This window comes from Canis lupus, chromosome 26 (assembly GCF_048164855.1).
Source record: "Canis lupus baileyi chromosome 26, mCanLup2.hap1, whole genome shotgun sequence".
NCBI lineage: Eukaryota > Metazoa > Chordata > Mammalia > Carnivora > Canidae > Canis > Canis lupus.
This window is the reverse complement of record NC_132863.1, coordinates 27,259,318-27,286,003: the sequence shown is the minus strand read 5'-3', so window position 1 is coordinate 27,286,003 and position 26,686 is coordinate 27,259,318. Positions and strand designations below refer to the sequence as shown.

Genomic DNA, 26,686 nt, shown 5'->3' with positions numbered 1-26,686 from the left:
AGCCCCATGCAGGGCTTGATCCCGGGACCCCAGGATCATGATCTGATGACCTAAGCCAAAAGCTGAACCTTAATGGACTTTCTCTAACATTTTAATTGTTGCTTTCTGGGTGCATGCATCTCATTTGTTCATATTTTCATTAACTCTTCCAACTCTTAAAGCAACAGGATAGGGCTGAATGGTGGAATTTCAGGCAGGGTGATGGCCCAGGTCTATCTCCCTTTGACTTCTGGACATCCTCCTCCCTGGTCTTGGAGCTCACCACAGCGATCAATTACAGGGGCATCCTAGAGCGGGGTCTGGCCTTCTGGGAAGTACCTTGCTAGTACAAATGGTGGGTTCACTAGGGGCAGGGTTCTCCTAACCTGAAGATGAGGGTTCCCTGGCCCGTTTCCCGTGTGGAAGTGGAACTCATCTGGTGATGTGGCTCCTGTGGGCGGGGCCAGTCACTCTAGAGAGACTCTCCTTATCCTTTACCAAAGGATGAGGCTCACCAGTGATCAGGACTTAACTGTGGGGGGCTTATGGAGTGGTTCACCAAATGGCGGGGCTCTCCGGAGTCAACTCGTCAAATGAAGGGGTCAACCTAAGGACGTGGATCTCGGGAAGGAAGCTAACTAAAGTCGAGTTTACCTAGGGGGCCTGGATCTTTGGGAGCCCGGGTTCACCTGGATCTGAGGCTGTAGGGCAGGATTCATCTATGGGGCGGGGCTTCCCTAGGGGCCCATAGGGAAGGAAAGTGCGGTTCCCAGGGGTGGGACACACCTGTGAGGAGCTCGTCTAGGGACTAGCCTTGCTAGTGAGCGGAGGCTGAGAGCGGAGGAGGCTTTCCCAGGGGAGAGCTCACGCGCAGGGGGACGGGGAGGTGTCCAACCGGGCAGGTTAGCCTGTGGGCGGGGCTCCCAGCAGGCCAGGACTTCGGAGCCCTCCCGGGACCTGACTCGGACTTGGGAGCGGAGCGCCGGCGGGGGGGCGGGGTAGGTTAGTCTGCGGGCGGGGCTCCCAGGAGGCGGGACTCAGGAACCTCGGAGCCCTCCCGGGACTGGACTCTGCCACCCGACCGGCCCTCCCGGGGGCGGAGCTCCGGGGGACGCAGGTTAGTCTGCGGGCGGGGCTCCCAGGAGGCGGGACTTCGGAGCGGCGCCCCCGGGGGCGGAGCTCCAGGGGCGGAGCTCCAGGGGGCAGGGCTAGCCTGCGGGCGGGGCTCTGGGAAGTGGGCGCGCGTGCTCACCTGCGGGGATTACTCTGCTCTCCCAGCGACTGCTGCGTGGCCCTCAGGTAGCTCTGGCGCCGTGCTGCCGTCTTGGGGGAGGGCTTGGGGCTGCCGCCGGACTCATCGCTGTCCTCGTCGCCCATGGCCTTGATGTAGCTGCCGCTGCGCATGCGCCTGCACGGGATGGGGCCCTCAGCCGCGGCGTCCGCCTCGCGCGGGGACAGCAGCGCGGTGCTCCACTCGCCGCCGCCGGGCACCTGCGGATGGGCGGACAGACCTCAGCGAGGGTGGGCAGGGGTGGCGGGCGGCGCTCACTGTCAGCGCGGAGCCAGCAGCCCAGCTAGGGGATGTGCCGCGGGCCCTGAAGCTCCCCCGCTCCCCACCTCGGAGGTTTCGGCCTTCCCTGCTGGGTACTGCCATTGAAGTCACCCAGCAGCAGGAAGGATACTTGAGTTCCAGAGACGGCTCTGCTACAGCTTCACTGTGTGGCCTTAAGCAAATCCTTGCCTCTCCTCAGATTTCTCGATGGATCCCAAGCTGAGTGTGCCCCAGCAAAACAGCCCAGGCTGTAAGATCACAACGGTGTCCACTGCAGCTCCTTTTCTGAGCACCCACCGTGTTCCCGTCACTTCACCCTGCTATGTTAGATGATGGCTTATGATCCCACTACACAGATGAGAACATCAGGCCAGACAGGTCCTCAGGCCTGGCACCAAGATCCTGTCCTAGGATAGGGGTGGGGGCAGAGAGGGCTGGTCAGGGGACACCTGCACATCAGTAGAGGGGTAGGGTCCTTGGAGTCAATCCATTCCTATGTCCCTTACTAGTGGGTAAGCCAAGGCACAGCGTGCAGCGAGGCTGGTGGGTGTCTGGCAGCCAGTTGGTGACCTGGAAAAAGGGCTGCTTTCTCATCAGACATGTATACAGAGTGGACATTCACCTCATGACGAAAGATTACACATCTTAGCACTTATAAGGTACCTCGGTCCAAGCACAGAGTGAACACACCTTGCCACATACACACATTTCAGAGAGCAAACGTACCTTTCCATACATACCATCTCACCAAGGACATACCCCACAGCAGCCACTTCATCTCATGCATGCCCCTCAACAAATATACCGTGTGAACACAGAGCATCCTCACAAACCACACCCCTCCTCACAAACACAGCAGCAGCCACTGTACTGCGGACACACTGCAGCACATCTCCACCACACTGTCTTTGCCTCGACACAGAGTGCACACCCTCGCAAGGTTCTACACACTTCGCCACAGATGCCCAGGTGACACACATTTCTCGGCATACACAGCATTGCCATTCTTTACCACAGGCAAAATGCACACTCCCAACATCACCACACCTACACAGATCCACACCCTTCCAAGTGCACATACTGCCAGTGGCCAATTCTCAGCTGAGGGATGGTTCCTATCTGGGACTCCCCTCCTCCACCCCAGGACTCCAACCCCCCTCCCACCCCCCGAGCCAACTGCTCAGCCAGTCACTAGGGCCTGCACGTTCTACCTCCCAGACCATTTGCTCTCCATCTCCTTATCTCCACCTGTCCCTTGGGGAACATGGCCTTTGATATTCCTGCTTAAAACCTGTTGCATCCCCAGCATCGCCCCTGACCCACCTCCCATGACCCAATCAGGCAACATTAGCCCCAGGGCCTGCAGAGCCACCCTTTCATGGTGTTCCTGAAGCATTTTCACATGATCAGACCAAACCACACCATTTTGAGAGAGAGCCAGGTCACACACCACCCTCTCTGATGTTTCTAAACTAAGGAAGTGGATCGAGAGCCACAAAAGCCTTAAATATATAAAATACTGCCTAGATTTCCATTTTTCTCCTATTGAAAAAAATAGCTTTTCCCCCCATAGTCTCACTGTCTTTGGAATTTTTATAACTCGGGGCTTTGTCAGACTTTGATGTGCATCTGGTTCAAAATGTATCTAATGTGCTTCCAAAGGCTGGCCAGGCCTGTGCTGGCACACCCCCTAGGATGAAGCGCTCACTACCTACAGAAGCAGCCCCTTCCACCTTGGTGGGTACTGAAATCTGCTTCCTGTAACTTCCACCCACAGCTTGGGTTCTGCCCCCAGGGAGTGCACCCAGTTCATAGCCACTGGCTTTGCTCTTGAAGAGCCCCAGGGGGATGTGTAGCAACAGAGATGTCTTCTGAGCCACTTTCCAGGAACCTAGCTTTGGTGCATATTAAGTGCCTCAATAAACATTAACACTTGAAAGAAGAGAGCTAGTCCTCTAAGCTGGGTTAGGGCCTCCTGCAGCCCTCTTGCTGACCTCCATCACACTCCGCTCTCACTGATATGACTATTTGTTCATGCAACTTTCTCTCCCAGCATCCTGATAATTGGGGCTCTGTCTTATTTATTTCTCACTCTGTTCACTTAAATGTCCATCTGTTCCTCTACCCCTTTCTCTTCTCACATTTCCTGAGCCCTTCCTCTCTGCCAGACCCTGTCCTAGGCCTTCGGGACATGCAGCTGCATCACCAGTGGTCCCTGTCTTCAAGGAGCCTCTGGTCTGGTGGGGGTGGCAGGCACGAGGCTGGCAATTAGAATGCCATGCAATTGGTCTTCTGAGGAGGGTGGATGGCACAGCTTCCAGATTTGTCCTCTAGAGGGCAGGTGTATGTTTTAGTTCCTACTCTGGGCTGGGCTCGAAAGAACCCTAATCAATGTCTGCTGAAAGCACGACCAGTGGAAAGAATCCCCTATTAGCAGGTACCACTAGACACCATTTCACAGGTGTTTACTCATGGAGGCCCAGAGTGAAGTGACTTTTCACGCAAGTCTGTGGTACAGCTGGGTTTTCAGAACTGGTGCCTTCCCCACATTCCTCACCCCACCCTTAATCCTAACAGGGACCCACCTGCAGGTAATGGTAGGCTAGACCCTGGTGGCAAGATTTGGATTTTAGCAGGCTCTTATCCAAGGTGGCTGAGGTCTTCTGGCACACTTCATGGGCGTGGCTGAGGGTCAGAGTAGACCAGGAGCCCCGCTTGACATAGTTGGTGTCGGTGCCCACCCCAAGGCTGGGGCAGGCGGCTGGGGGTGCAGGTGGGGGGGGTGGGGCGGTCAGCTCAGCGGCGTTGCTTTTGGCTGCTTTGAGCATGTGCCCGCTGATGGTGTTGTAGGCGTGCATGAAGTAGCGTGGCTGGCTGCGTTCCGCCTGTCGGCCTAGTGTCATCAGGCCGGAGGCTGGGCCACTGCTGCGGAAGGCGCCACCCTCGCCGTCCAAGTTGTCATCAGAGCTCCACCAGCCTGAGATGTTGGAGCGGCTACGCCGTTTGGGTTCCCCAGCCTTGGCCCGTTCCTTGCTCTTGGCCCTCCGGCCCTTGCCGTCCTCCAGGCCACCTTTCTTGCTGCCATTGCCACTGACCTTGCCTGCTGTGCCCTCCAGTGAGGGTGCCTTGGTGAAGAAGAGCCGTTGGACAGAGTGGACCAGGTGGCGGATGCGGCCAGGACTCTCACCACGGGCCTTGGCCTCACCACGAGGGAACTGGAGCGTGCTAAAGCCGTCGCGGTGGATGGGCAGTTGCTTCTCAAATTGGTCCAGGAGGTTGGCAGGCAGCCGGTTGATCTTGGTGGCCTGGGCATGGCTGGGGAAGGGGCTCTCCTCTGGCACCTCAAAGTGGGAGTTATAGTGGATGCGAGGAAAGGTGCTGCTCGGAGGCGGCAGTTGGTTGTTGAGTGGGAAGAGACCATCCCCAGGCAGAGCGTTCTGGCCAGGGAAGCGAGCCTCGCGGGCAAAGGCCTCTGTGGGCGATAGCAGGTAGGGGTTGCGGTCGGGCCCTGCGAACAGGGGCTCATGTGGTGGGTCCAGGCTGTCAGAGAGGTGGCGAGGGCGGCTGTCACCGAGGCCTTTCATGATCCCAGCCCTCAGGGCAGGGGCCGTTGCCTTAGTGGGGTGCCCAGGTTGCCTCTCCCGGGCAGCAGCTATCCTGGGGAGAGAAAACAGAGAGGGATCAGCTGAATTCGGAAGGGACAAGGTGCTGAGAATGTCACCCAGACCCCCACAGATCTCTGGGTTGGGAGGATTTCTGAAGACTTCTGGCTTACCCTTAACACTGTAGGGTGGAGGACAAGAATACAAATGGAGGCCCACAGACCAGCACCATAGCTGAGGCTGGCAAACTGTTAAACAGCTCCTACCTTAATGAATATATCTTCATAATAACCTGGAAAGCCAAGTTCAAACTCAGACTTCTTGGTCTCCTCCAAATTCCATGACTGAATGTAGTGGAGGGGGAGCGGCTCACCCTCTGTTTTCCTCCTGTGTCTGACTTTGTCCCTTGCTACAAGGAACCACACACCCACCCAAGTTCACTCCATATACCATCAGGCCTAGGGATGGTCCCACTGGCAGTGTAGGTCACCCATGAGAAGATCCTGTACTAGTCCTGGAACCAGGCCTGGGGCCATTTGGGTATGGAATTCCTGGGTGCTCAGTATCCAGAGTATGGCTCTGGGTGAGCATGTCCTCTTGTCCCCTGAACACTTTTGCTTATGTATGATTCAACATGGTTGAAAGAGGGCCAGCAGGGCAGCCCTGGTGGTGCAGCAGTTTAGCGCCGCCTGCAGCCCAGGGCGTGATTCCTGGGGACCTAGGATCGAGTCCCACATCTGGCTTCCTGTATGGAGCCTGCTTCTCCCTCTGCCTGTGTCTCTGCCCCTCTCTCTCTGTCTCTATGAATAAACAAAATCTGAAAGAAAAGAAAAGAAAAGAAAAAGAAAGAAAGAAGAAAAAGAAAGAAAGAAAAGAAAGAAAAGAAAGAAGAAAGAAAGAAGAAAGAAAGAAAGAAAGAAAGGAAAGAAAGGAAGAAAGGAAAGAAAGAAAGGAAAGAAAGGAAAGAAAGGAAAGAAAGGAAAGAAAGGAAAGAAAGGAAAGAAAGGAAAGAAAGGAAAGAAGAAAGGAAAGAAAGGAAAGAAAGGAAAGAAAGGAAAGAAAGGAAGAAAGGAAGAAAGGAAGAAAGAAAGAAAGAAAGAAAGAAAGAAAGAAAAGCCTTCTAAAGAGTAGGGCCCAGGATAGGGCCCATCTCACCTGGGTCTGAGGACAGTACTATCCAACTCTGACTTTAGCAGAGGAATCCTACATCAAATATAGACCCTCTATAAAAACATGCTCTGTCCCTCAATAGATGTTTATGGAGTGTGACTTCTGGGATGGGCGCTGGGGGCTGTAAACATCAGAGAAGCCAATAAGCCCATTAGCACATCATTTCTGACTGGAACAAATCAATGGTGGTCAGTCTGGAACCAGAGTTCTGAGTGAGTCAGTAACAAGAGCACATCCTCAGGACTGGGTGAACAGGACAAGGCCTTGGGTGGGGGTGGCACTGAGGTGGAACCACCGCGATTCAGTTTCCTCATCTGTAAAATAGGGCAGCTGGATTGTTTGGATCTTCTATCCAGAACCATGCTGGAAATACCAATCTCAAACTTTGGCAACTACCTTTCCTTTCCATGCCTCAGTCTTCTCATCTGTACCATGGAGCAGAGGGGAGGTTAGCGAGGTATCTAAGCCCTGGCCCAATCACCAGCTCTATTCAGAGGAGTCCCACGCCTTGCTATGGACTGTGTGCCTGGCATGCTGAGGATCTGAAAACAACCAGTGTGGCTGGAACAGAGCAAGGGAGGACCAGCGCAGTGGGGGTAGAGATCTTGGAGAGGTGGGCCAGGTCAGAGTGGACAGGCTCTGGCTGAAGCTAAGTGTGGTGGGCAGATCGATGGCTCCCAAAGTTGCCCATGTCCCAATCCCCCAAACGTCTGATTATGTTTCTTTACATGTTAAAAGGGTCTTTGCAGATATGATTAAGGATCAAGATGGGGAGATTATCCTGGATTATCTGGAAGGGTATGACCTAATCATATGAGTCTTTTTAAGAGGAGGGCATGAAGATATGATAGAAGCAGAGGTCAGAGGGATGTGGGATCATTAGCCAAGGAATATGGGCAGCCGTTAGAAGCTAGAAGAGGCAAGGAGTCAGATTCTCCTCTAGAGCCTCCAGCAGGCATGCAGTTCTGAGACCCATTTAATCAATCAATCAGTCAATTAATTATTTTATTTATTTGAGAGAGTGAGCAAGAGAGCACGAGCAGGGAGAGGAGCAGAGGGAGAGGGAGAAGCAGACTACCTGCTGAGCAGGGAGCCCAGTCCTGGGTCTCTGGGATCATGACCTGATCCGAAGGCCGACACTTAACCAACTGAGCCACCCAGGTATCCCCTGAGACCCATTTTAGACTTATGACCTCTAGAACTATAAAATAAATCTGTGTTATCGTAAGCCACTAAATTCTGAAAATTTGTTACAGCAGTCATAGGAAACGAATACACCAAATGGGTTCTGGTATCTAAGACTCCCTTATTCCTCAGAGCAGCTCTTAAGGCAAATTCCAGAGCCCACCAAATACTTCGAGGAAAACACTGGCCTAGGTGAAACCCTCATACTACAGGTGGGGGAAACTGAGGCCCTTAGAAGGCAATGACTTCCCCAAGATCACACAGTGGGTCCAGTGGCTGGGGCAGTGAGGGATCCTCAGTTCTTCCTACTCCTCTGCATAGCTGCCTTGCAACTGTCGCCAGGAGCTGGTGGCACCCACGACCCTTAAGGATCTGAGGATTATTTCCTTGGACCTAGCCATTTCATGACTTACTATGCTCTAAGCCTTCCTAAGCCCCAAGACTTCTGCAGGCGCTCAGGTCTCACCCTTCCTGCCAGAGACCCTCCTTGCCTCTAAGAGCCTGATGGACCCCATCCTGGAGGCCAGAGCACTGTCATGACAGTCCTTGTGGTTGAGTGGCATCTCTGCTTCCACCAGGTGGCTTGTGAGAGCATTCATCCCCAGGCTGGAGAGGAAATCCACTGAAATCTATTTACATTATACCATATCCTCATAACAGCTTCATGAGGTAGGGGACCATGATCTTCATTTTACAGACGGGGAAACCAAGGCTGGGAAGGGTCATTCTAGCCAAGGCAAAACAGGTAACTTTGATGCCAGGCACCCCATCAGTGTTCCAGAAAATCAAGGACATGCCTCCACTCCAGCCAGCAGCAGCTTCCTCTGGGCAAACCTCTTCTTGAAGACAATTTCAGGCAAAACCACCCCCATATCCTTTCTTGGCTCCCTTACATCCCCTGAGGGCCACAGTGATCCCTGGGCTCAGGGGCCAGCCTCCTTGGCTCTCTAGCTGGAGAACTGTGTGTGCAGCAATACGTCCTTGATGCCCACTCAAGTAAGGCCAGATATTTGCAAATGCAGCCCTGCTGGCTCACTGGCTTGGCAGGGGCCTGATGCCCCAGAAATGCTGGAGGTGGAGAGGACTGGTCACCAGGCTTAGAAGACAATTGGCGGTGGCTGCCCCAGAAGTGCACGCCACACCTAGCTCTCTCAGCCCAGGTGCCCAGGAGGCACCTTCTTCAGCCTTCCCAGGGAGAAGCTGGCTTCAATTTCACATCATAGGTACTCCTGACCCCAGGAATCCAGAGTTGCTCCAACATGTGAGCCTGGGACATTGGCTGCCTCCCTAAGCCTCAGACTGTGTTTGTCAAATGGTGCCAAGAGGAAGAAGTGAAGGAAAGTGTGGGCAAGTGCTTGGTGAATTGTGAAGTGCTGGCACATGCTCATTCTCTGGGGGACAAAGCCTGGCCCAAGACCTGGTGGTGGTCTTGACCGATGATGCCCCGGGTGGTAGGGGGAGTTGGGTCTCTGTCCTAGAGGTGCCACCAGGATTACAGGATGGCTGCTACCGTCAGGGAGTCCTCCAGAGACCAGCTAAACACTTTGATGACCACAAGTACCTCTCAACTTCTTTCCTTCCTGTGACGGGGCCCTCATTGTTAAGAGTCCCTTTTTCTGACTTCTGGGACTCTCACACCCATCTTTCTCCTCCCTTTAAATGCCAGTGCCTTCCAGGGCTCTGAGCAGACACACAGTGTTCCCATATCAGTAAAATGCTTCAGTGTCACCCAGTGGGGCTCCAGCCAGACACCTGGGCATCTCCTTGAATTTTTCCCTCTTCTGTGTGTCCTTCCGCTAATAACAATCCTCATCATGTCTGGAAAATGATTCCACCCCACTCTTACTCCTATGGTCTAGGTGGTGCCAGCCCTATCCCAGAACCCCAGGAGTGGACACATGACCCAGTCTGGCCAATCAGAGCCCTACATCCTTGAGTACTGATTGGCTCAGAGATAGAAACCCTTCCTAGCCAATGAGAGTTGGCTCTGGGATTAGGGGTAGACTGTTGGGAAAGTGGTGCCTCACTTTCTGTTAGGGCTGCTGTGCTTGGCAGAGGGTCAGCCTGGAGTCCTTTGTGGAGATCTTGCCTGAGGTGTCAGATATGAGACCTCAAGTTGAGACTTTTTGCTTCAGTTTGAGCTGGGTTTCTGTGTCATTCAACAAGTACCTGACTGATACTGGCCTCATGTCCAGTTGGTCACTACAGTGGTGGCTGTGGGTGCCCACCCATACTCCTGTGGCCTCATCACCATGGTGCCCAACAGACTGACTTCAAACTCTCAGCATCTGCATCCCTGTAGGAGAAGGGGGAGCTTTCTCTAGCAGCTGGAACCTGCTTTGCTCACATGTGGCTGGCAGGATTACCAGAGACTTCACAACCCCTCCTCTGCCCACAAACCAGCTACAGCTCTCAGCCAGTGACTGTTGGGGAGTTGGTGTATAAATACCTCAGCTACTCCACCCTTCAGGGGGGACCGATGGGCTCTACACTGCCTCCTGGAGCTGCCCAGTGGGAAGGAGTTCCAGCCATCCTTGCTTGATAACACTCCCTTCATTGGCTACCTCCTCTTCCCTGACTTACCTCTCCTCTCCTCCACTGTGCTGCCTGTTCCCAAATGAAGTACTTGCACTTGAATCTTTGTCTTGGGCACGCTTCTGGGAAACCCCAGCTATGACCATCACTGGGTCATAGTGATTCTGCCTCAGTTAGGTCTCCTGGTGCCATTTCCTCTCTCTATCCTCTGCCTCTGTCACTCCCACCGCTCACCTGGACAGCTGTATCACCTTCACCCTGGTCTCTCTGTGTCCACTCTAAGACCTCTGTGGGTTCCAAACTGCAGCTGGAGAGTGACACTGCTAAATGCCAAAGCGCTAGTGTTCTTCCTCTTCAGCGGCTCCCCTTGGCTCTTGGGATGAATGCTTGACTCCTGAGCCTGGCATTCAAGGCCACTGGAGAGAGCTAGTCTCTGTGGACTTCTAACCGTCAGCTTCAGCCACATGGCTTGCTAGAGCTAAAGAATGTCAGCCTGGGAAAAGGACAGGATAAGGCCTCACAGCAAGGCCACTCCAGGCCCATTACCTGGGTCTCTTGATTCTACCCAGGCCCCAGCTCACCAGCCCACCCAAAACAGAAGGTCTGCAAAGGAAAGGTCCAGGATTGCCAGGTGAGGAGCAGAGGGTGAGGAGAGTGGGACAGCATGAAGAGGTACCTCGGCAGAGCAGAGCTCCAGAAGGCCCAGCATGTCTAGTGTTTGCCAATTTCATCCCCATCCTTCACTCCCCTTGCCAACCAAACTCATTGCCTTCCTGGATTTTCTTCATAGTTCTCAACAGTCTTGGAAACTCACATGTTCCTTGCTTGCTAGTTTATTGTTCATTGTCCCCTGGGTCTGTCCTGACCAATATGGTAGCCACTAGCCACACGGGCTGTAGAGCATTTGAAATGCAGCTAGTGCAACTGAGGAGCTGCCTTTTAAATTTTAATTAAATTTAAACATCACATGTGGCAAGTGGCTACCATATTGGATAGTACAGTTCTAGAACTTCAAACGCAACTCCAGGAAGAAGCATCCTCCGGCTCCCCCTCCTGAAAGCTGGGGTCTAAGGTACTCTCTTCTAACATCTTATTCACACTTTTTGGTTTGGAAGTTAATTCATTTATTTTTCTCATTTTTTATATTCTAATAAATGTGTCACTGGAAAGGCTATACGTTTCCCCCTGAGTACCTATTTGGCTACATCTCATAGATTTTATTTCTCTGCAGGTTTTTTTTCCTCCTCGTTTTAAGAAAATTGAGGTGAAAAGCACATAACATAGCAGTAGCCATTTTAAGGTGTGTAATTCAGCAACATTCCATACATTCACGATGCTGTGTAACCACTACTTCCATCTAATTCCAAAATAGGGGGATCCCTGGGTGGCTCAGCGGTTTGGCACCTGCCTTTGGCCCAGGGCGTGATCCTGGAGTCCCAGGATCGAGTCCCACGTCAGGCTCCCGGCATGGACCTGCTTCTCCCTCCTCCTGTGTCTCTGCCTCTCTCTCTCTCTATGTCTATCATAAATAAATAAATCTTTTAAAAAAATAATTCCAAAATAGTTTCTTACCTTCAAAGAAAACCCAGTACCCAATGAGCAATCACTCCCTGTTCCCTCCTCCTCCCGGCCCCTCGCAACCACCAATCTGCTTTCTGTCTATGGATTTACCTATTTCCTATGTGTTTTATTTTAATTGTGGTAAAATGTACATAACATAAAAATTTGCCATTTCAGCCACTTTTAAGGGTACAGTTCATTGGTATTAATTACATTCGCAACATTGTGCAACTACCACCATTATCTACATCCTAAACTCTTCACCCCAAACAGAAACTCTATAACCATTAAACGTAATGACTTCTTATTCTCTCCTCTCCTCCAGCCCCTGGTAATGTCTGATCCACACTCTGTCTCTATGAATTTTCCTATTTTAGATATTTCAGATAAATGGATCATACAACATTTGCCCTCTGTATCTGGCTTATTTCATTTAGCCTAATGTTTTCAATGTTCATCCAGATTGTGTGGCATGTACCAGAACTTCATTCCTCCTCATGGCTGGATAATATTCCATCGTATGTAGAGACCACAGTTTTTTTGTCCATTCATTTGTTGATGGACATTTGGGTTGTTGCCATCTTTTGGCTATTGTGAATAATGTTGCAATCAAGAAACATTGGCACACCAAGTATCTGTTTAAGTCCCTGCTTTCAATTCTTTTGGGTATATACCTAAGAATATAATTGCTGGGTCATATGGTAATTCTGTTTAACTTTTTGAGGAGCTGCCAAACTGTTTCCTACAGTGGTCCCACCATCTTACATTCCCACCAGCAATATATAGGGTCCAATTTCTCTACCTCTTCACCAACACTTGTTGTTTTGCTTTTTTGGTTTTTTAAAATTATACCCATGTTAGTAGGTATGAGCTGGTATCTTATTGTGGTCTTGATTTGCATTTCCCTGATGACTAATGATGTTGAGCATCTTTTCATGTGCTTATTGGCAATTTGCGTATCTTCTTTGGAGAAATGTCTATTTAAGACTTTCACTCATTTTAAAATTGGATGATTTGTCATTTTTTGTGGTTGAGTTGTAGGAGTTCTTTATATATTCTGGATATTAAACCCTTAAAATATGATTTGCAATATTTTTCTCCCATTCTATCCTTATAGGCTTTTTTTTAAAAGATTGAATTTATTTATTTGAGAGAGAGAGAGTGAGAGCACAAGCAGGGAGGAGAGGGAGGAGCAGGCTTCCCACAAGCAGGGAGCCTGGTGCGGGGCTTGATCCCAGGACCCTGGGATCATGACCTAGCCAAAGGCAGACACTCAACTGACTGAGCCACCCAGGTGCTCTAGGTTTTAAATAGACAGTGTTTTTCAGCTTTTCCTGGACTGGCCACTTGCTCTTTCCTTCCTCATTAGGACCAATGGCCTCCCTGCAGCATCCCCTGGTGTGTCAGCTCCACAAAGGGCATGAGTCCATGTTCCCATAACCTCCTTGTGGGTAACGGCTGGTTCTTCTCATCTGGGAGCCAGAGGAATGAGAAAAGATCTGGAGATGCACATGTAGTTGATGCTCTGGTGGCTGCTCAGGTCTCCCTTTAGGATTGAGGCACTCATGTCTTCAGCTGCCAAACACTGGCTGCTTATGGTTCATACTGGGTACCCACTAGGGCTTGCTCTCAGCCAAAGGGAGATGCCTCACCCACGGTTACACTCCTTCTGGGAGCAGCCAGCAGCCAGTAACTGGTTGATGTACAGACACCAGAGCCCAAAGCTTAGCCCCTTGCCCAATTCAGAACAACCCTAAATGGCCATCTGAGCCCCAGAGTTGCCCATGGGATCAGCAAAGGCCTTTGTTGTAACTGCATCTCCATTCAAGTCCTCCCTCCGCCAGATCCTGTGCCCTCACCAGTCACAGGTATTCCCAGGAGACTCCCCATGCATACCTCAGCGTCTGTTTCCTGGGGAACCTGACCCTAAGACAGGACATAACTGGATTCTACTTCTTTCCCTCCTTACTGAGGGACATTCAGCAATTTAACCACTCCTTTTAGTCTTCTATTTCCTCTTCTACAACATGGGGATGAGGATCCTTACTTTTCAAAATTATGATAGGGATTAACTGTGATATCACATGGAAAACACATCTGGTGCTTAGGGCTCAATAAACATCAGTGACGTCCCCCTCCCCCACTCACTGTGCTTCCTGGGGACAGGCCAACGCTTCTGGGGGGGTAGGGATGCTGCATAGCATCGTGGGAAGTACGTGCAACTGCACCTGGATTCTAATCCTGGTTGTGTTCTTGGCAAAACCTCCAACTGGTCACTCTGGGCCTGCCTCAGTTTCCACCTCTAGGTAGGGGGCGGGGGTTGAGTGAGGGTTTTCTGGGCAACTGGTCACACGGAGTTCCCTCTGCACACTCTTGGTCAGAGTTCCTGGGACATTGAGTCCATCAGCCACCCAACGCCTAGCAGTGGCAGGAGCCTCACCTTGGGGAGGTCTTAAAATAGGCAGGTCTGGGCCTTGCAGGGGAAGCAGCTGGCTGCCTCACACTGCCTTTGTCTCTGAGCTATACTTAGGCCTATCCGGGTGCCCATAATTATCTCTCATTAATATAAGCCTCATTGCCCTCACGGAAACATGGAGGAAGTAGCGGAGCTGCTGCCTCCCTGGGAACCCTCCCTGCTCTGCGGTGCAACTGTGTCTGCTGTCACTACTCTCATCTGCACAGAGTGGGGCCTCCCTTGCCCTGCCCCCGCTCATTCTGGAGCCAGACTTGGCCTGTGAGCTAATTAGGGACAAGGCCAGGAATGAGACCCAGCATGGCTCTTCCTGATGCAAAAGTCACCTGATTGCATCTTTCCCCTAATCTAGAACCTTCTGTGGATCCTCTTCCCTCCTCAGTTCAAGCTCCTTGGTGAGGCAGTCAAGACCCTTGCTGATGTAACTCTAAGCCCCTTTTCTGATATTACTTCCCCTCTTGACAGCTGCTCCTTTTAACCACTCCAGATCCCTTACTATTTCTTGCTTATATCTTCTGTATTTGGTTTTGTCTAAGGTTATGTTGACAGAGATAGGGAGTCTAAATGAAGGGAGAGGATAGTCTTCATCAGTGCTGAACCCTGTTAAGATAGAGACAGAGAAGTAGAGCAGGGCATGGGAGGGTGAGCCAAGGGATGAACGGCAGGAAATGATGTGAGTTGAATGGCAGGACATTGTGGGGATGTGCACAGCAGTCCACAGATGACACCACTACTGCCGTAGGCCTCTGCAGGGCAGGAGTGTGGAAGGGGAAGAATGGGCTCTATGGAGCCTCCAGGGCCTTGGCGCTGCTTGGGGCAGGGGTGGAGGTGGAGGTGGAGGTGGAGGCAGGCTGTGCTACATTGTGACTTCATCTCTGGGTACCCCTCCCATTCCCCTCCTACATTCCTTGCCACACCTGGGCTCTCTCTTGCTGGCTTCTCCTCCTCTGACCTCTAAGTGCTAGAGAAATTGTGTCCTCTTTGCTTCTCTTTACCCTCTCTCTCCTGCTGATCTCATCCAGACTCGAAGCTTTAAACCCCACCTATATCTAAGAATCCTAAATTTACATCCTCCGCCCAATCTCTCTCAAACGCCAGACACCCATCTCTGCCTCCCTGACATCTCGCCCTGGATGTCTGACAGGTCCAAAATCGAATGCCTGATCTCCCACCCACCCCAAACTGTTCCTCCCACAGTCTACCCTAATTCTGCTCCTGACAACGCCACCCTCCTGCTCGCTCAGGTCAGAAAGCTCAGGATCATCCTCGACTCCTCTTTCTCTCATCTCCAGATCCCATCAAACAGCAAAGCCTTCAAAACAACTCCACCTTCAAGATACCCTAGAATCCCACCACTTCTCATCATCCTCATAGCCCTGCCTGGGGCCAGGCCCCCATAGTCTCTAGCCCAGACAACAAGACTCCCATGGCCCTTAGACCCAAAATCAATCTCCTTACTCATCTTGTTTCTTCTTGCTTTTCTGATCTCATTTCCTGCCCCCACCCCCTTGGGCCTCCATTCTGTTCCTTGAACACAGGTCATTAACTCCCATCTTGGGGCTCTCGCTCTTCCCGTGGGTCTGACTGAAATGCTATGTCTCCCCTTTGGACCACACGACTACTTCTTTGCTTTATCCAGTCTCTGCGCACAGGCTACCTCTGCAGAGAGGCTGGCCCTGGCCACCGTCAGGAGCAGCGCTTCACCTGCTAGCCCTCTGCTGCACTGCCCCGGTTTAGGTCTGACAGAACTTGGAACGGCAGGTATGAGGTCTGCCTCTGTCACACTGCTGTGTCCCCAGCACCCAGCATGGCGGCAGGATGCAGGAGAGGCTCCTGCAGCTTTTGCTAAGTCAAAGACCTGCAGAAGGTCTTGGGGGATGCCTAGAAATGATGAAGACAGTGAGGCAACTACAGCATGGCGTGTTTTTAGCTTCAGCTAGTCACAGTGATCATTTATGGAGTGCATACTGTATACTAGGTGCTTCCCATATGTGAACTCACTTAATCCTCATTGCAGCTCTTCCTGGTGGGGATGAGGAGTTCCCTGTGCCACTCAGGCTCCAAATGCACCCCAGTGGTCCCCATCTCCCGGTATTCATGTTCCTATATATGCAACCCCCTTCCCCCCCACTACTCTCCTGCCGCAACATGAGCCAGCACTAACTTTAGAGCCAGGTAATGAGCCACCTTGCAATCGGATCCGAAGTCCCAGTGACCACTCTGGATGGCAGCAGCCCCTTTTGGCAACTTGACTGGAACATCAGGGAGACCCAGGGCCAGAACCACCAACTAAGGCTGCTCCTGGGTTCCTGACTCTCAGAAACTATGTGAGATAATACATGTTTATGGTTTTAAGCTGCCACCAAGTTTTGATATAATTTGTTATACAGAAATAGTTGATACACCCATGAGAACAAAGGGCTAGAGGCAATTGTTCTAGGCCTCTCAGCTGGTGGGGGGTGGGGGTGCTGGTGGGAATCAATCTGACTCCTGAGGCCACATTCCATGGCTTTGCCCATAAGGCGGAGGTTCCAGGATCCTTTTCATCTATGACAGCTCCGTTATCCTGATGAATTCAAGGTCCAAATTGCTTCCAGCCTAAGTCTGTGTCCATAGCAACTGTTTGAAAAGCGTAACATTCAATCAACTGGTTGTTTGGTCAACAAGATAGCAGGCCATGGCTCTAGCAGATACCCTGGATTGGGCTGCTTGGGACATGTGGCTGACACTGCCCCCACAAACTCTGGTTTGCCCTACTCATCCCCAGAGGGGGCTTCCTCCTCTGTTTGAAACTGAATTCCTGTGCTGCCCATCCTGACGGTGAACTCTGAACAGAGGGTGCGGGATGGGGGTGCAGCAGTTCTTCTGGTGTGAGGGGCACAGATTTGGGGTTGAGGGGTTCTCTAGTGATAGGGCTGCTTACCAGGCCTCTCTGAGAGACCATGCCCCATCAAAACCTGCCTAGGCTCAGCTGAGGCTCCAGAGGTCACAGACCAACCCCCCGGGCCCTGCCCCCCAGCACTCATCTTTGTGTGCTAGATAAGGAAAAGACAGAAGGAAAACGGGCCTAGACCCTCAGAACAAAGGGACTACAGAGGTAGAACCACAGTCATCCTTTTAAAAACCCAAAGAGAATCACTTCACCCAGTTCTCTTAAGTTCCTTCAAGGTCTCCCTTACTCCTTTCTTGCTTCTTTCTTACTTTCTTCTTCAGATCAGATGGGCTGATCTGGTGTTTCTGTTCCCCAGAACCTTCCTGAAAAGGCTCTGTCCCTAGTGCCTTTCTCTGCTTAATAGCCTTGAAGCTCAGAAAAGACATCCCTTCCTCCAAGAAGTCTTCCCTGACCTTACAGATGGGGGTGGGGGTAAAGGCTCCTCTGAGTTTCCTTCTGATGGGAACTCCAACCCTAAGGAATCAGACAGTCCCAGGTGTCCCTCTGCACTGGAAGCAGGACCCTGCACAGAGCAGACTCTCATAAACGTTCAGGTTCAGGTGCCAAGAAATGACATTCACTCTGGTTTGCCCACCTTCTGCCTGTTGCCCTGTGGTGGTCCCTGATGGCTAGTGCCCTGCTTCATTCTCAAAAGTGTCATGATTTAGATGATGAATTATATGCTTACCCATGCAAGAAGGAACATGGGCCTGTAGCTGAGATGGAGTAAATGAGGTCTGGTCTGAGATTCTTCTCTGCATTTCTAAGCCAAGAGTCCCCCAATCCATAGGAATCAGGGTCACCTCACCTACACCTAGGAAAAACCTGATTGGGGGGGATTGGGAGGGATGAGAGAGTGACAATCACAACTGCCTCCCTCCCTTCCACCTCCAGACCTCACCTGGGGGCCATCACAAGACACTCCAGGCTTTGCTGCCCTGCTCCAGCCACTCCCTGCAGCGGCCCCAGGGAGGGCTGAGGACAGACCCGCCCCTGCAGGCAGTGCAATGTGGAGGCTATAAATATGGACTCTGGAACCAGCCTCCTCAAGTTTGAATCCTGGTGCTATGTGATCTTGAGCCAGTTACTGAACCTCCCTGAGTCTAGTGTCCTCCAAGGGCTGTTGGCAGAGATAAACGAGTTAATATAGGCAGATAGGTTGGCGCAGTACCTGTCACACAGTGAGTGTTCTGCAAGTATTCTGTTGCTGTCCTTATCAACAGGACCCACCATAGGCAACAGGGCTGGGCACCATCCCTGCTCAGCCACTTGGAAGTTCAGAGAGGGGATGGAGCTTGGCTTGGATCACACAGCATCCTGGTAGCAACAGGGATTTGAACTCAAGCCTCTGGACTCCTAGGTCAGTGTTCTCTGGAGGTATCCAACCAACAAGGGGTGAGTGTGTTCTGAACTGTGGGCACTTTCTAAGTGGCCTTCACTCCTCCTCACATCCTCAAAGCCTATTTAGACCTTCTCTAGATATTTAATTAAACTAAGTACAATCAAGTGAAAATTAAAATTTAGCTTCTCAGTGCCACTAGGCACATTTACACAGCCACATCTGGCCAATGGCTACCATAGACAGAGTGTGATACAGACCATTTCCATCAGCACAGACAGTACTATGAGGCACTACTTAATCACCGCATATGGCTGCTGCCTGTGATGCTTACATGAGATGGGGGAGCAATGGGGTCGTACATTCTGCAGTCCCCAGAGAGCCTCTTTAAAGCCTAAAAATTGTGGAATGTTCAGCACCAAACCTGTAGTACCTTATCCATGTTTCTCATGCTGTGCTTTGCTGACTAGGCTCCGGCAGGAGCTGGGACTTGCCCATGGTCATACAACAGGTGGAGGCTGTGAGGGGCTCAGGTCTCCTGACTCTGTGCTTGCTGTGCCCTAGTACCCCGCTGCTCAGGCTGGACAGTCAGCAGTCAAGCCATGCTTGGCGGAGGTGCTGGTCAACAGAAATTACTTTCTGCTGATGAACAAAAGCAAAAATACTGCCTTGGGATGATGGTGAGGGACAGCTGGCCACAGCTTCAGAGTAGGGAGTCCATCAGCCCCTTGGATGGTTCCCCAGGTCACACTGGATAGCTATAGGGCTGGGAAGGGGGCAGAAGCTGGGCTCATCTTCTCCCCTTCCCATTCTAGCAAGTTCTGGAAGGACCTCAATAATCCCCTTAGCTGCCATTTAAAGCAATATTTGTTGAGCTTACGAGGGCTGGGAACCTGGCTGACTCACTGTGTGGCCCTCGGCCACCTTCCCTACCTTGGATTTCTCATTTGGAAAATGGAGATGATTATCCCAATGGTGTGGGGTCCTTGTGAGGGGCCAAATGGGACTAGCGGACCGGAAGACAGTCCGCTGACTGTCCACCAGGAGGTGCTAAAGGAGGAGGAGAGCAGGTGTTGGACCTCATCTGACTAGGGTTTGAATCCAGCACCACCTCTTCCCAGGGGTGTGACCTCATGCAGGTCAGTTTGCCTCTCTTAGTCTCAGTTGGGAGGAGGAGGAGTGAGGAGTGACTTCAGTGGGTATAAGATCGTAAGAAGTGGTGAAAGAGTTCTGAAAACAGTGGTAATAGCTGACAACATAGTGGATGTATTTAATGCTACTGCATTGTACACTTTTTTTGTTTGTTTTTTGCATTGTACACTTTTAAATGATTAAGATGATAAGTTTGGTTAAAATGTGTGTATTCTACCTCAATTAAAAAAATAAGATACTTCACTTGTAGGATATTTATGAGATTCAGCAGGAGCATGTCTGCAGAGCACCCAGGAAACTTTGTGGCAGGTGCTCAATAAAGAGGAGCTGTGGTTGTTACATGAGCCTTTTAAGACCTTTTCTGAAGCTTATTTGTCAAGTGTTTCCTAATATACAAAAGCACTTTATATGAATTGTCTTGTTGAATCCTCAAATCAGCCCTGTGAAGTGCATCCGACCATTGGCCCCATTTTACAGAGGGAGAGTTGAGGCATGGAAGGAAGTGATTCATCCAAGGTCACACGGGCAGGATTTGAACCCAGGCAAATCCTGGGCTCCAGAGCCTGAGCCTCCCATCACCTCCCTGAGCTACCTCTCAGCTCTTAGGTAACAACATTCCATCTACTATCAGTTCACAGAGACACAGCCTCTAACCGCCCGTTCACCACCACCTTCCCAGGAGAGGACTACTAGGGGAAAGTTGTCCAGAGAACACACTGCCCCAGTCCCTGGCCTCAGAACTCTGAATGTGGGACAGGCGGGCTCTGGAGGTCACCTGCCTTGGCCTGTTTCATTCTGGCCCTCACTGAGGGACCATCCTGGAAGGCTGTTTTGGCAAACAGCAGAACAAAATGGTCAGAATGTTGCAATTGCCAGCACATTTAATTCAATTCCTCCAACATTTATGGGGCTTTGTGACTCAGATGATTCCAGCCCTTAAAGATCATGCGGCCAAGTGCAGGAGGCAGAAATACACATGGCAATTAGACAACACATAAAAATAAATTCCAGGCAATGTCAAAGGCAGGGTGAGCAGCCCAGTGAAAAGAAGGATCAATACTTGCTGAGACACCAGGAAGGCTCCCTAGAGGAGGTGGCATTTCAGCCAGGTCTCTGAGAACAAGTAAGGTTTCAGCAGATAAAAGTGTAGGGAAGAGCATTTCATAAAAGGGAAAAGCATAGACAAATCATGGTCAGAGGTGAGAGATGGAGGCAGTGCTGGAAACAATAAGTTGTGTGGCAAGGGTGGGCTTTGAGGGGCAGGGGAGGTAGACGTCGGGGCTCAGATCAGAGAGAGCTTTGGTGAACCCCAGAGACTCTAGATTTAAACTGTAGGACACCTGCCATCAAAATAGAGTAGGGCCGGCCCAGGGCCACTGGTACCAACAATCCCACTTCCAGGAATTACCCAGCAGCCTTGCCTTATGCACATAGGAAATGGGGGTGCAAAGGGTTTTTCTTGAAAGAAGACTTTTTGAAATCTTGAGAGAAAAATACTTTGTACCAGCAAAAGTCTGAAAAAAACCAACTGCCCACTAGGAGACTGGATAAACAAATTATGGTCCAAGACACTATGGAATACTATGCAGTTGTAAAGAAGGGTATGATTGTTCCAAGTACTGACGTGAAAAGCTCTCCAAAATACACTGCTCAGTAAAAGCAACAGGGGGCAGAGCAGGGTTATGGTACCTGTCTTAGTTTGGGTTCTTTCAGAAGCAGACTCAGAGCCAAGGATTTGAGTCTTTCAGGGAGGTAATTCTAGGAAGCACATGGAGGGAGCAGGAAGCAAGACAAGGCAGTAAAGGTTGCATTCCTGACTATAAGCAAGTGAGCTCAGTCCCAATGGGGAACCCTGTGCAACAGAACACAGCTCAGTTTCCCTGCTGAGGACGGAGGGAGCTGGGTGTGTATTCCCCACTTCCTTCTGCACCAGCTGAGGGCGCCCTGGGGGCACTAACTTCTTGGCACGTTGGCCTTCTCCACGCGGAGAGGAGTGCCATTAGCTGGAGAGCTACAGGTGTTTCTAGAAGCCAGCAGCCGCAGGAACCAGACAGTGAGGGGAGGAGGTAGGGGCAGGCCCCCACAGGTCTGCTACAGAATGGTACTAATTGTCTATGGAGTACCAATCTGTTTATCTGTGGAAGGTACTCAGAAAACCAGAAACTGGGTAGATGGAAAAAAGGATGTGAGAGGGATTTTTTACAACGTTTTTTTTTTTTGTTGTTGTTGTTGTTTTAGAATTTAAAAAAAAAAAAAAAAGGCTTTTTATCTTTGAATAATTGGATTATTCCAGGTTGCAAAGAGTACAGAAAGTTACCATGTAAACCACACTCAGTTTCCCCTAACGTTACCATTTTATATAACAATGGTACATTTGTTAAAACTAAGAAACTTGGGGCAGCCCTAGTGGCTCAGCGGTTTAGTGCCGCCTTCAGACCAGGGCGTGATCCTGGGGACCTGGGATCAAGTCCTATGTTGGGCTCCCTGCATGGAGCCTGCTTCTCCCTCCGCCTGTGTCTCTGCCTCTCTCGCTCTCTCTCTCGCTCTCTCTCTCTCTGTCTCTGTGTCTCTCATGAGTAAATAAATAAAAATCTTAAAAAAAAAAACCTAAGAAACTACTGTCAGTACATACTATTAACTAAACTCCAGAATTTATTTGGAATTCACCAATTCCATTAACATCCTTTCTCTGTTTCAGGATCCAATCCTGGAAACCACATTGCATTCAGTCTTCAAAATTTTGATCCACGTGGATATATTAACTATCCTAAAAATTTACTAAAAAATAATAAACTGCGGGCAGGAGTCATCGAAGGCTTCTGAGCAGGTGTGGCTTGGCCTGAGGTCGATGGACAGAGCCTCAGCACTGGATACCTGCAGGGAGGTGAGCTGGGGCTGTGCAAGCAGCACATGGGGGGGCTGGGCTCTCTCGTGTTGGCTCGTCCCTTTGCCCCAAAAGACAACAGAAGGATGAAAGCTGTAGCAGAGGCTGTGAGAGTGTGGCCCATATCCCCTGGGCACTCACTTCTACCTTCTAAGGCTGCTTCCCACAAGGGCCTGTCACTCTGTCCAAAGGAGAGCTTAGCCCATGCATAAGGCAAACAGGAAATATTAGGGAGCTGATGCCCCCAGAAATAGCCTCAGCCCATGACGGATGGAGAGCTGGTACATAAACACCGGGCCTCCTTCCTTTTGGGTGCTGGTAATCCTGAAATGTATTCTAGTAGGCCTCCCAGGGTCCCCAGCTGTGCCTAGATCTTCCTTCACTGGTTCCCTTTTTTCCTTTCCCCACTCCCCAACAAGGCTTTCCTGGGATCACCCCCCAAAATATCTTTGTCTCTAGGTCTCCAGGAAAACTTCAACCTCTGGCCTGATCCCTAGGCTGTCTGTGCCTGGACCCCTACCTCACCCCACGCCCACCCTACAGCTTCCCACCTGTAAGCCACACACGTGGGGCCCTTTGGGGCTCTCCAAACACAACAGTTTGAGATGTCTATGACTTTGCACACGCCAATCTCTCTGCCTGAAATAGCCTCCTGCCTTTGTTGCCCAGGAACTTCTGCTCATGCCTTCCTGCTTCCTAGCCTGAAAGCCATCTCCTTTGTAAGTCTCTGATCCTCAGGGAGTGCATGATGCTTTAGTCACCCCTCCAGCAAATCTGGAATCCTCTCTCCCACAATGTGTGAGCTCCTTGAGGACAAGGATGCTCCTGAATCTGATACACCTCACAGAGCCTGGTAGGCAGCAGGTGCTTATTAACCAAAGGCTGGTGAGCAAATGAATGAATGAATGAACAAATGAATGAATGGAACAGTGTGTGAAGTGAATGACAATTTAGGACCACATTTATTTTATTTTATTTTTAAGATTTTATTTATTTGAGAGAGAGAGCGAGAATGAGTGCCCACAAATACGAAGAGGGGCAGAGGGAGAGGGAGAAGCAGGCTCCTTGCTGAATGGGGAGCCCGATGTGGGGCTCGATCCCAGGACCCAGGGATCACAACCAGAGCGGAAGGCAGACACATAACCTAGGAGCCACCCACGTGCTCCTAGGACCACATTTTAAAGAGGAATGTCACTCCCTGAGGGCCTACTGCTCTAGCGCCTTTAAGACCTGGTATCATTCAACCTCCCCACAACTCTGAGACTGAGATGTCATTCATTCTGAATGACAGATGAAGAGCCTGAGGCTCAGAGGTGAGGGGACTTGTCTGGTAAGTAGCAGAACTAGGGTTGGAACCCAGGTCTGTTGGATTCCTGCAGGCTTTTCCACTGTCACTCATACCACCCCCACCCCCTACAAACTGGAGCCTAGAGCCTTGGCTGGGCCCCTAGCCTACAATATGAGCTCAGGTTGGCCCCTGCTGGCCCCTGAACCTCAGTTTCCCCATCTGCACAACATGGAGTTGGCTGGAATGGGAAGTCTTCAAGGTCTTGTACAGCTCACACAGTTTGGGATTCCAGGGTCTGCCAGCTGATTGCCCTGGTGAAAGGGATTCAGCCCTGTTTCCCTCTCTCTTGGGGTTTGGAAGGAGGCGTCAGGCACAGTACTTGCTAATTTCAAAGCTGTGTTCAAGGTCAAGAACGATCTGTGGTATCTAAACATCCTGCCATGAGTCATGTTCTCCCTTTAAAGAGGGAGTCAGGGGCACCTGGGTGGCTCAGTTGGTTGAGCTGCTGACTCTTGATTTGGGCTCAGGTCATGATTTCAGGGTTGTGAGATCAAGCCCCAAGTGGGCTCCCCGCTCTGCTAGGGGTTCTTTCCTTCTGCCCTCCCTGCCCCACCCCCCCCACCCCCCACCACCAATTTCTCTTTCTCAAACAAATAAATAAAATCTTAAAAAAAAAAAAAAAGATGGAGTCAATGACTGGGGGCCACCCCCCAGGCCCTCCCCACTGGTGCCCTGTCACCCCTTCCCAGCCCCAAGACCAAGCCATGTAGGGCATCTGTGCTTTGTAGAGTAAAGGTGACTCATAGGATGTGACTTCAAGCGTGAACATTTTACCTCCACCCAACCCCTTGCCAAGGTGAGGGGCTGAAAGGTGGAACTAAGGGCAGAAGACCCCACTGTGTGGCCCCAGCTCCCATCAGCAGCCTTCAGGAACTCGAGGGTCTGAGCCAGTGGCCCCAGCCTCCTCATGGATGGCAATAATTTGCTTTGATCATTGCTTCAGCACCTTTGAGGAAGCATCAGTGGGCCCAATGAGCTGTTCTTACCTTGGACCTTTTCGTCAGGGACCAGCCTGGCACAGTTTCTGAGGCCCATTTGCGTCTTGATGTCCCAGTATAGGTGTGCCAACTTTGCGGTACCCTCACTTTGCTTCTCCTTCCATTCCCTTAATAAGTCAACAGGCAGTCCTAGAGCGCAGCATCTGACATCCTAATCCATCCCTTGCCTCCTGCCCTAGGTCCTCTGTATGACCAGACCCCTATCAGCTCTGATCCAATGGGTCCCTAGTCCCCTGCAGCCTCTCTGGCCCATCCACCATCATTATGAAGATACCACAGGCAAAGGATGTGTTAAAAATAAAAAATAGCAAGTCTTCCTCCCACCTGGGCACCCCCAAGAAATTTCTTGTGTGATCTTCCAGAAAAGGCCTATGCCTCCCTCACATGTACATACAATATCTACAATAACTAACATTTGGGGCAGCCTGGGTGGCTCAACGGTTTAGCGCCACCTTCAGCCCAGGGCGTGATCCTGGAGACCCGGGATTGAGTCCCACATGGGGCTCCCCGCATGGAGCCTGCTTCTCCCTCTGCCTGTGTCTCTGCCTCTCTCTTTCTCTCTCTCTCTTGAATAAATAAATAGAATCTTAAAAAAAAAAAAGTAACTAACATTCATACAGCCTCATTGTGTGTCAGATTCTGTTCTAAGCACTTTAAGCACAAACATTAACTCACTTCAACCTTTGGCAGCCCCACGACATAGGTAACTATCATCGGCTTATCCATTTCGCCCATGAGGAGATGAAGGCAGCCACGAAAAGCAGATTGCCTCAAATGGCAGAGCTGGGATTTGAACCTTTCTAAGTCCAGAGTCCATGCTCTTAATCACTCCACACGTCCTCCTGACTCCAATCACATCCTCCTTTAATGAGGACCCTTCCTTGGCCGCCCTACTCCCCTCAACATTCAAGGCCCTGTGCAAGGCTGCCCCTGCCCACTTCTGCGGCAGCATCCACACTTCCCAGGCCACATTCTCTCCAGGCCACTGTTTGTGCCGTTCCCTTTGCCCTGGGGTCTGGAGCAAGGCCTGGCTCACACACCACCTCCTTCAGAGGTGCTCCCTGACCTGCTCACTGACTACCCCTCTTGCCTGTGACTCTGATGGCTGTCTCTCCCTCCAGGGAGCTCCTACGCCTTGCCAAGGCTGCTAGAGCATCTCTCTCGCTGCGCTAGAATGAGCTGTCAGCGTCCCCACTGGACTGGGGGCTCCCCACAAGCTGGGATGGCAGCTTACTCATTTTTATATTTGCTTCATTCATTCTTTCATTCAACAAATATTTGTAAACACCTCCCATGAGCTCGGCCAGTGTTCACCAGCAGAGCTGTGTTGTGGGGGAGACCAACATTACACACAGAAACGCCATCTCCACACGCCCATCCCTCTGCTCCCCTCACTCCACTCCACCCCCTCACACACGGTTTCTCTAGAGAAGCTTTCAGAAAAAGCTCTCTGGAAGGGAAGATGGATGAAACAGATCCCAGTTTTTTTCAGGAGTGCAGGGATGCACCAGTTGCAGCCTACCTGCCTTGAAACACTGCATGTGCCACATCAGAGGTGGCGTGGTGCCTAGAGGTGGTGCCTTCTGCAGGAACATTCTGCAGCCAACCTTGATGCCCCTTGAGGACTCTGGGGTGACTACTGTCGCCTCTTGCATGCCTAGCTCCCGAGTTCTACCACTTGAGGCTACTGGCCCTGGGTTCGCTCTACACACACCTGCAGGAATTCCCACGAATCATCAAATCCAACCTCCATTATGCATATGGGGAACCGGAGGCTTGGAGGGGACACCTGATGCTGAACAGGACCATTGAGGTTTCCCACAGTCCAGTCTTGTGACAACCAACAGCCCAGACAGCCCTTGAAGAGTGTCATTCCTGGTACTGATACCCTGGAAGTTAGTCCCCTCCCACATTGACTAGGGCTGGCCTCTGTGATCAATAGGACATTGTGGAAATGACAGTATGTGACTTCCAGAG

General features: G+C 51.1%; 1 protein-coding gene across 4 annotated transcripts in view; it reads right to left on the bottom strand.

Moving 5' to 3' along the window:
- Positions 1 to 26,686, bottom strand: part of DLGAP4 (DLG associated protein 4) — a 194,950-nt gene that overhangs the window by 80,539 nt on the left and 87,725 nt on the right. For all 4 annotated transcript variants that reach the window (XR_012018541.1, XM_072800873.1, XM_072800872.1 and 1 more), the window contains 2 exons: positions 4,117 to 5,188; positions 1,232 to 1,470 (listed from right to left, as the gene is read on the bottom strand). Coding sequence is in view for 3 of the 4 variants with exons in the window: in XM_072800873.1 (XP_072656974.1) it covers positions 1,232 to 1,470; positions 4,117 to 5,115 (1,238 nt within the window). In the remaining variant the exon portion in view is untranslated. Of the gene's footprint in view, positions 1 to 1,231; positions 1,471 to 4,116; positions 5,189 to 26,686 lie in introns of those variants that run through there.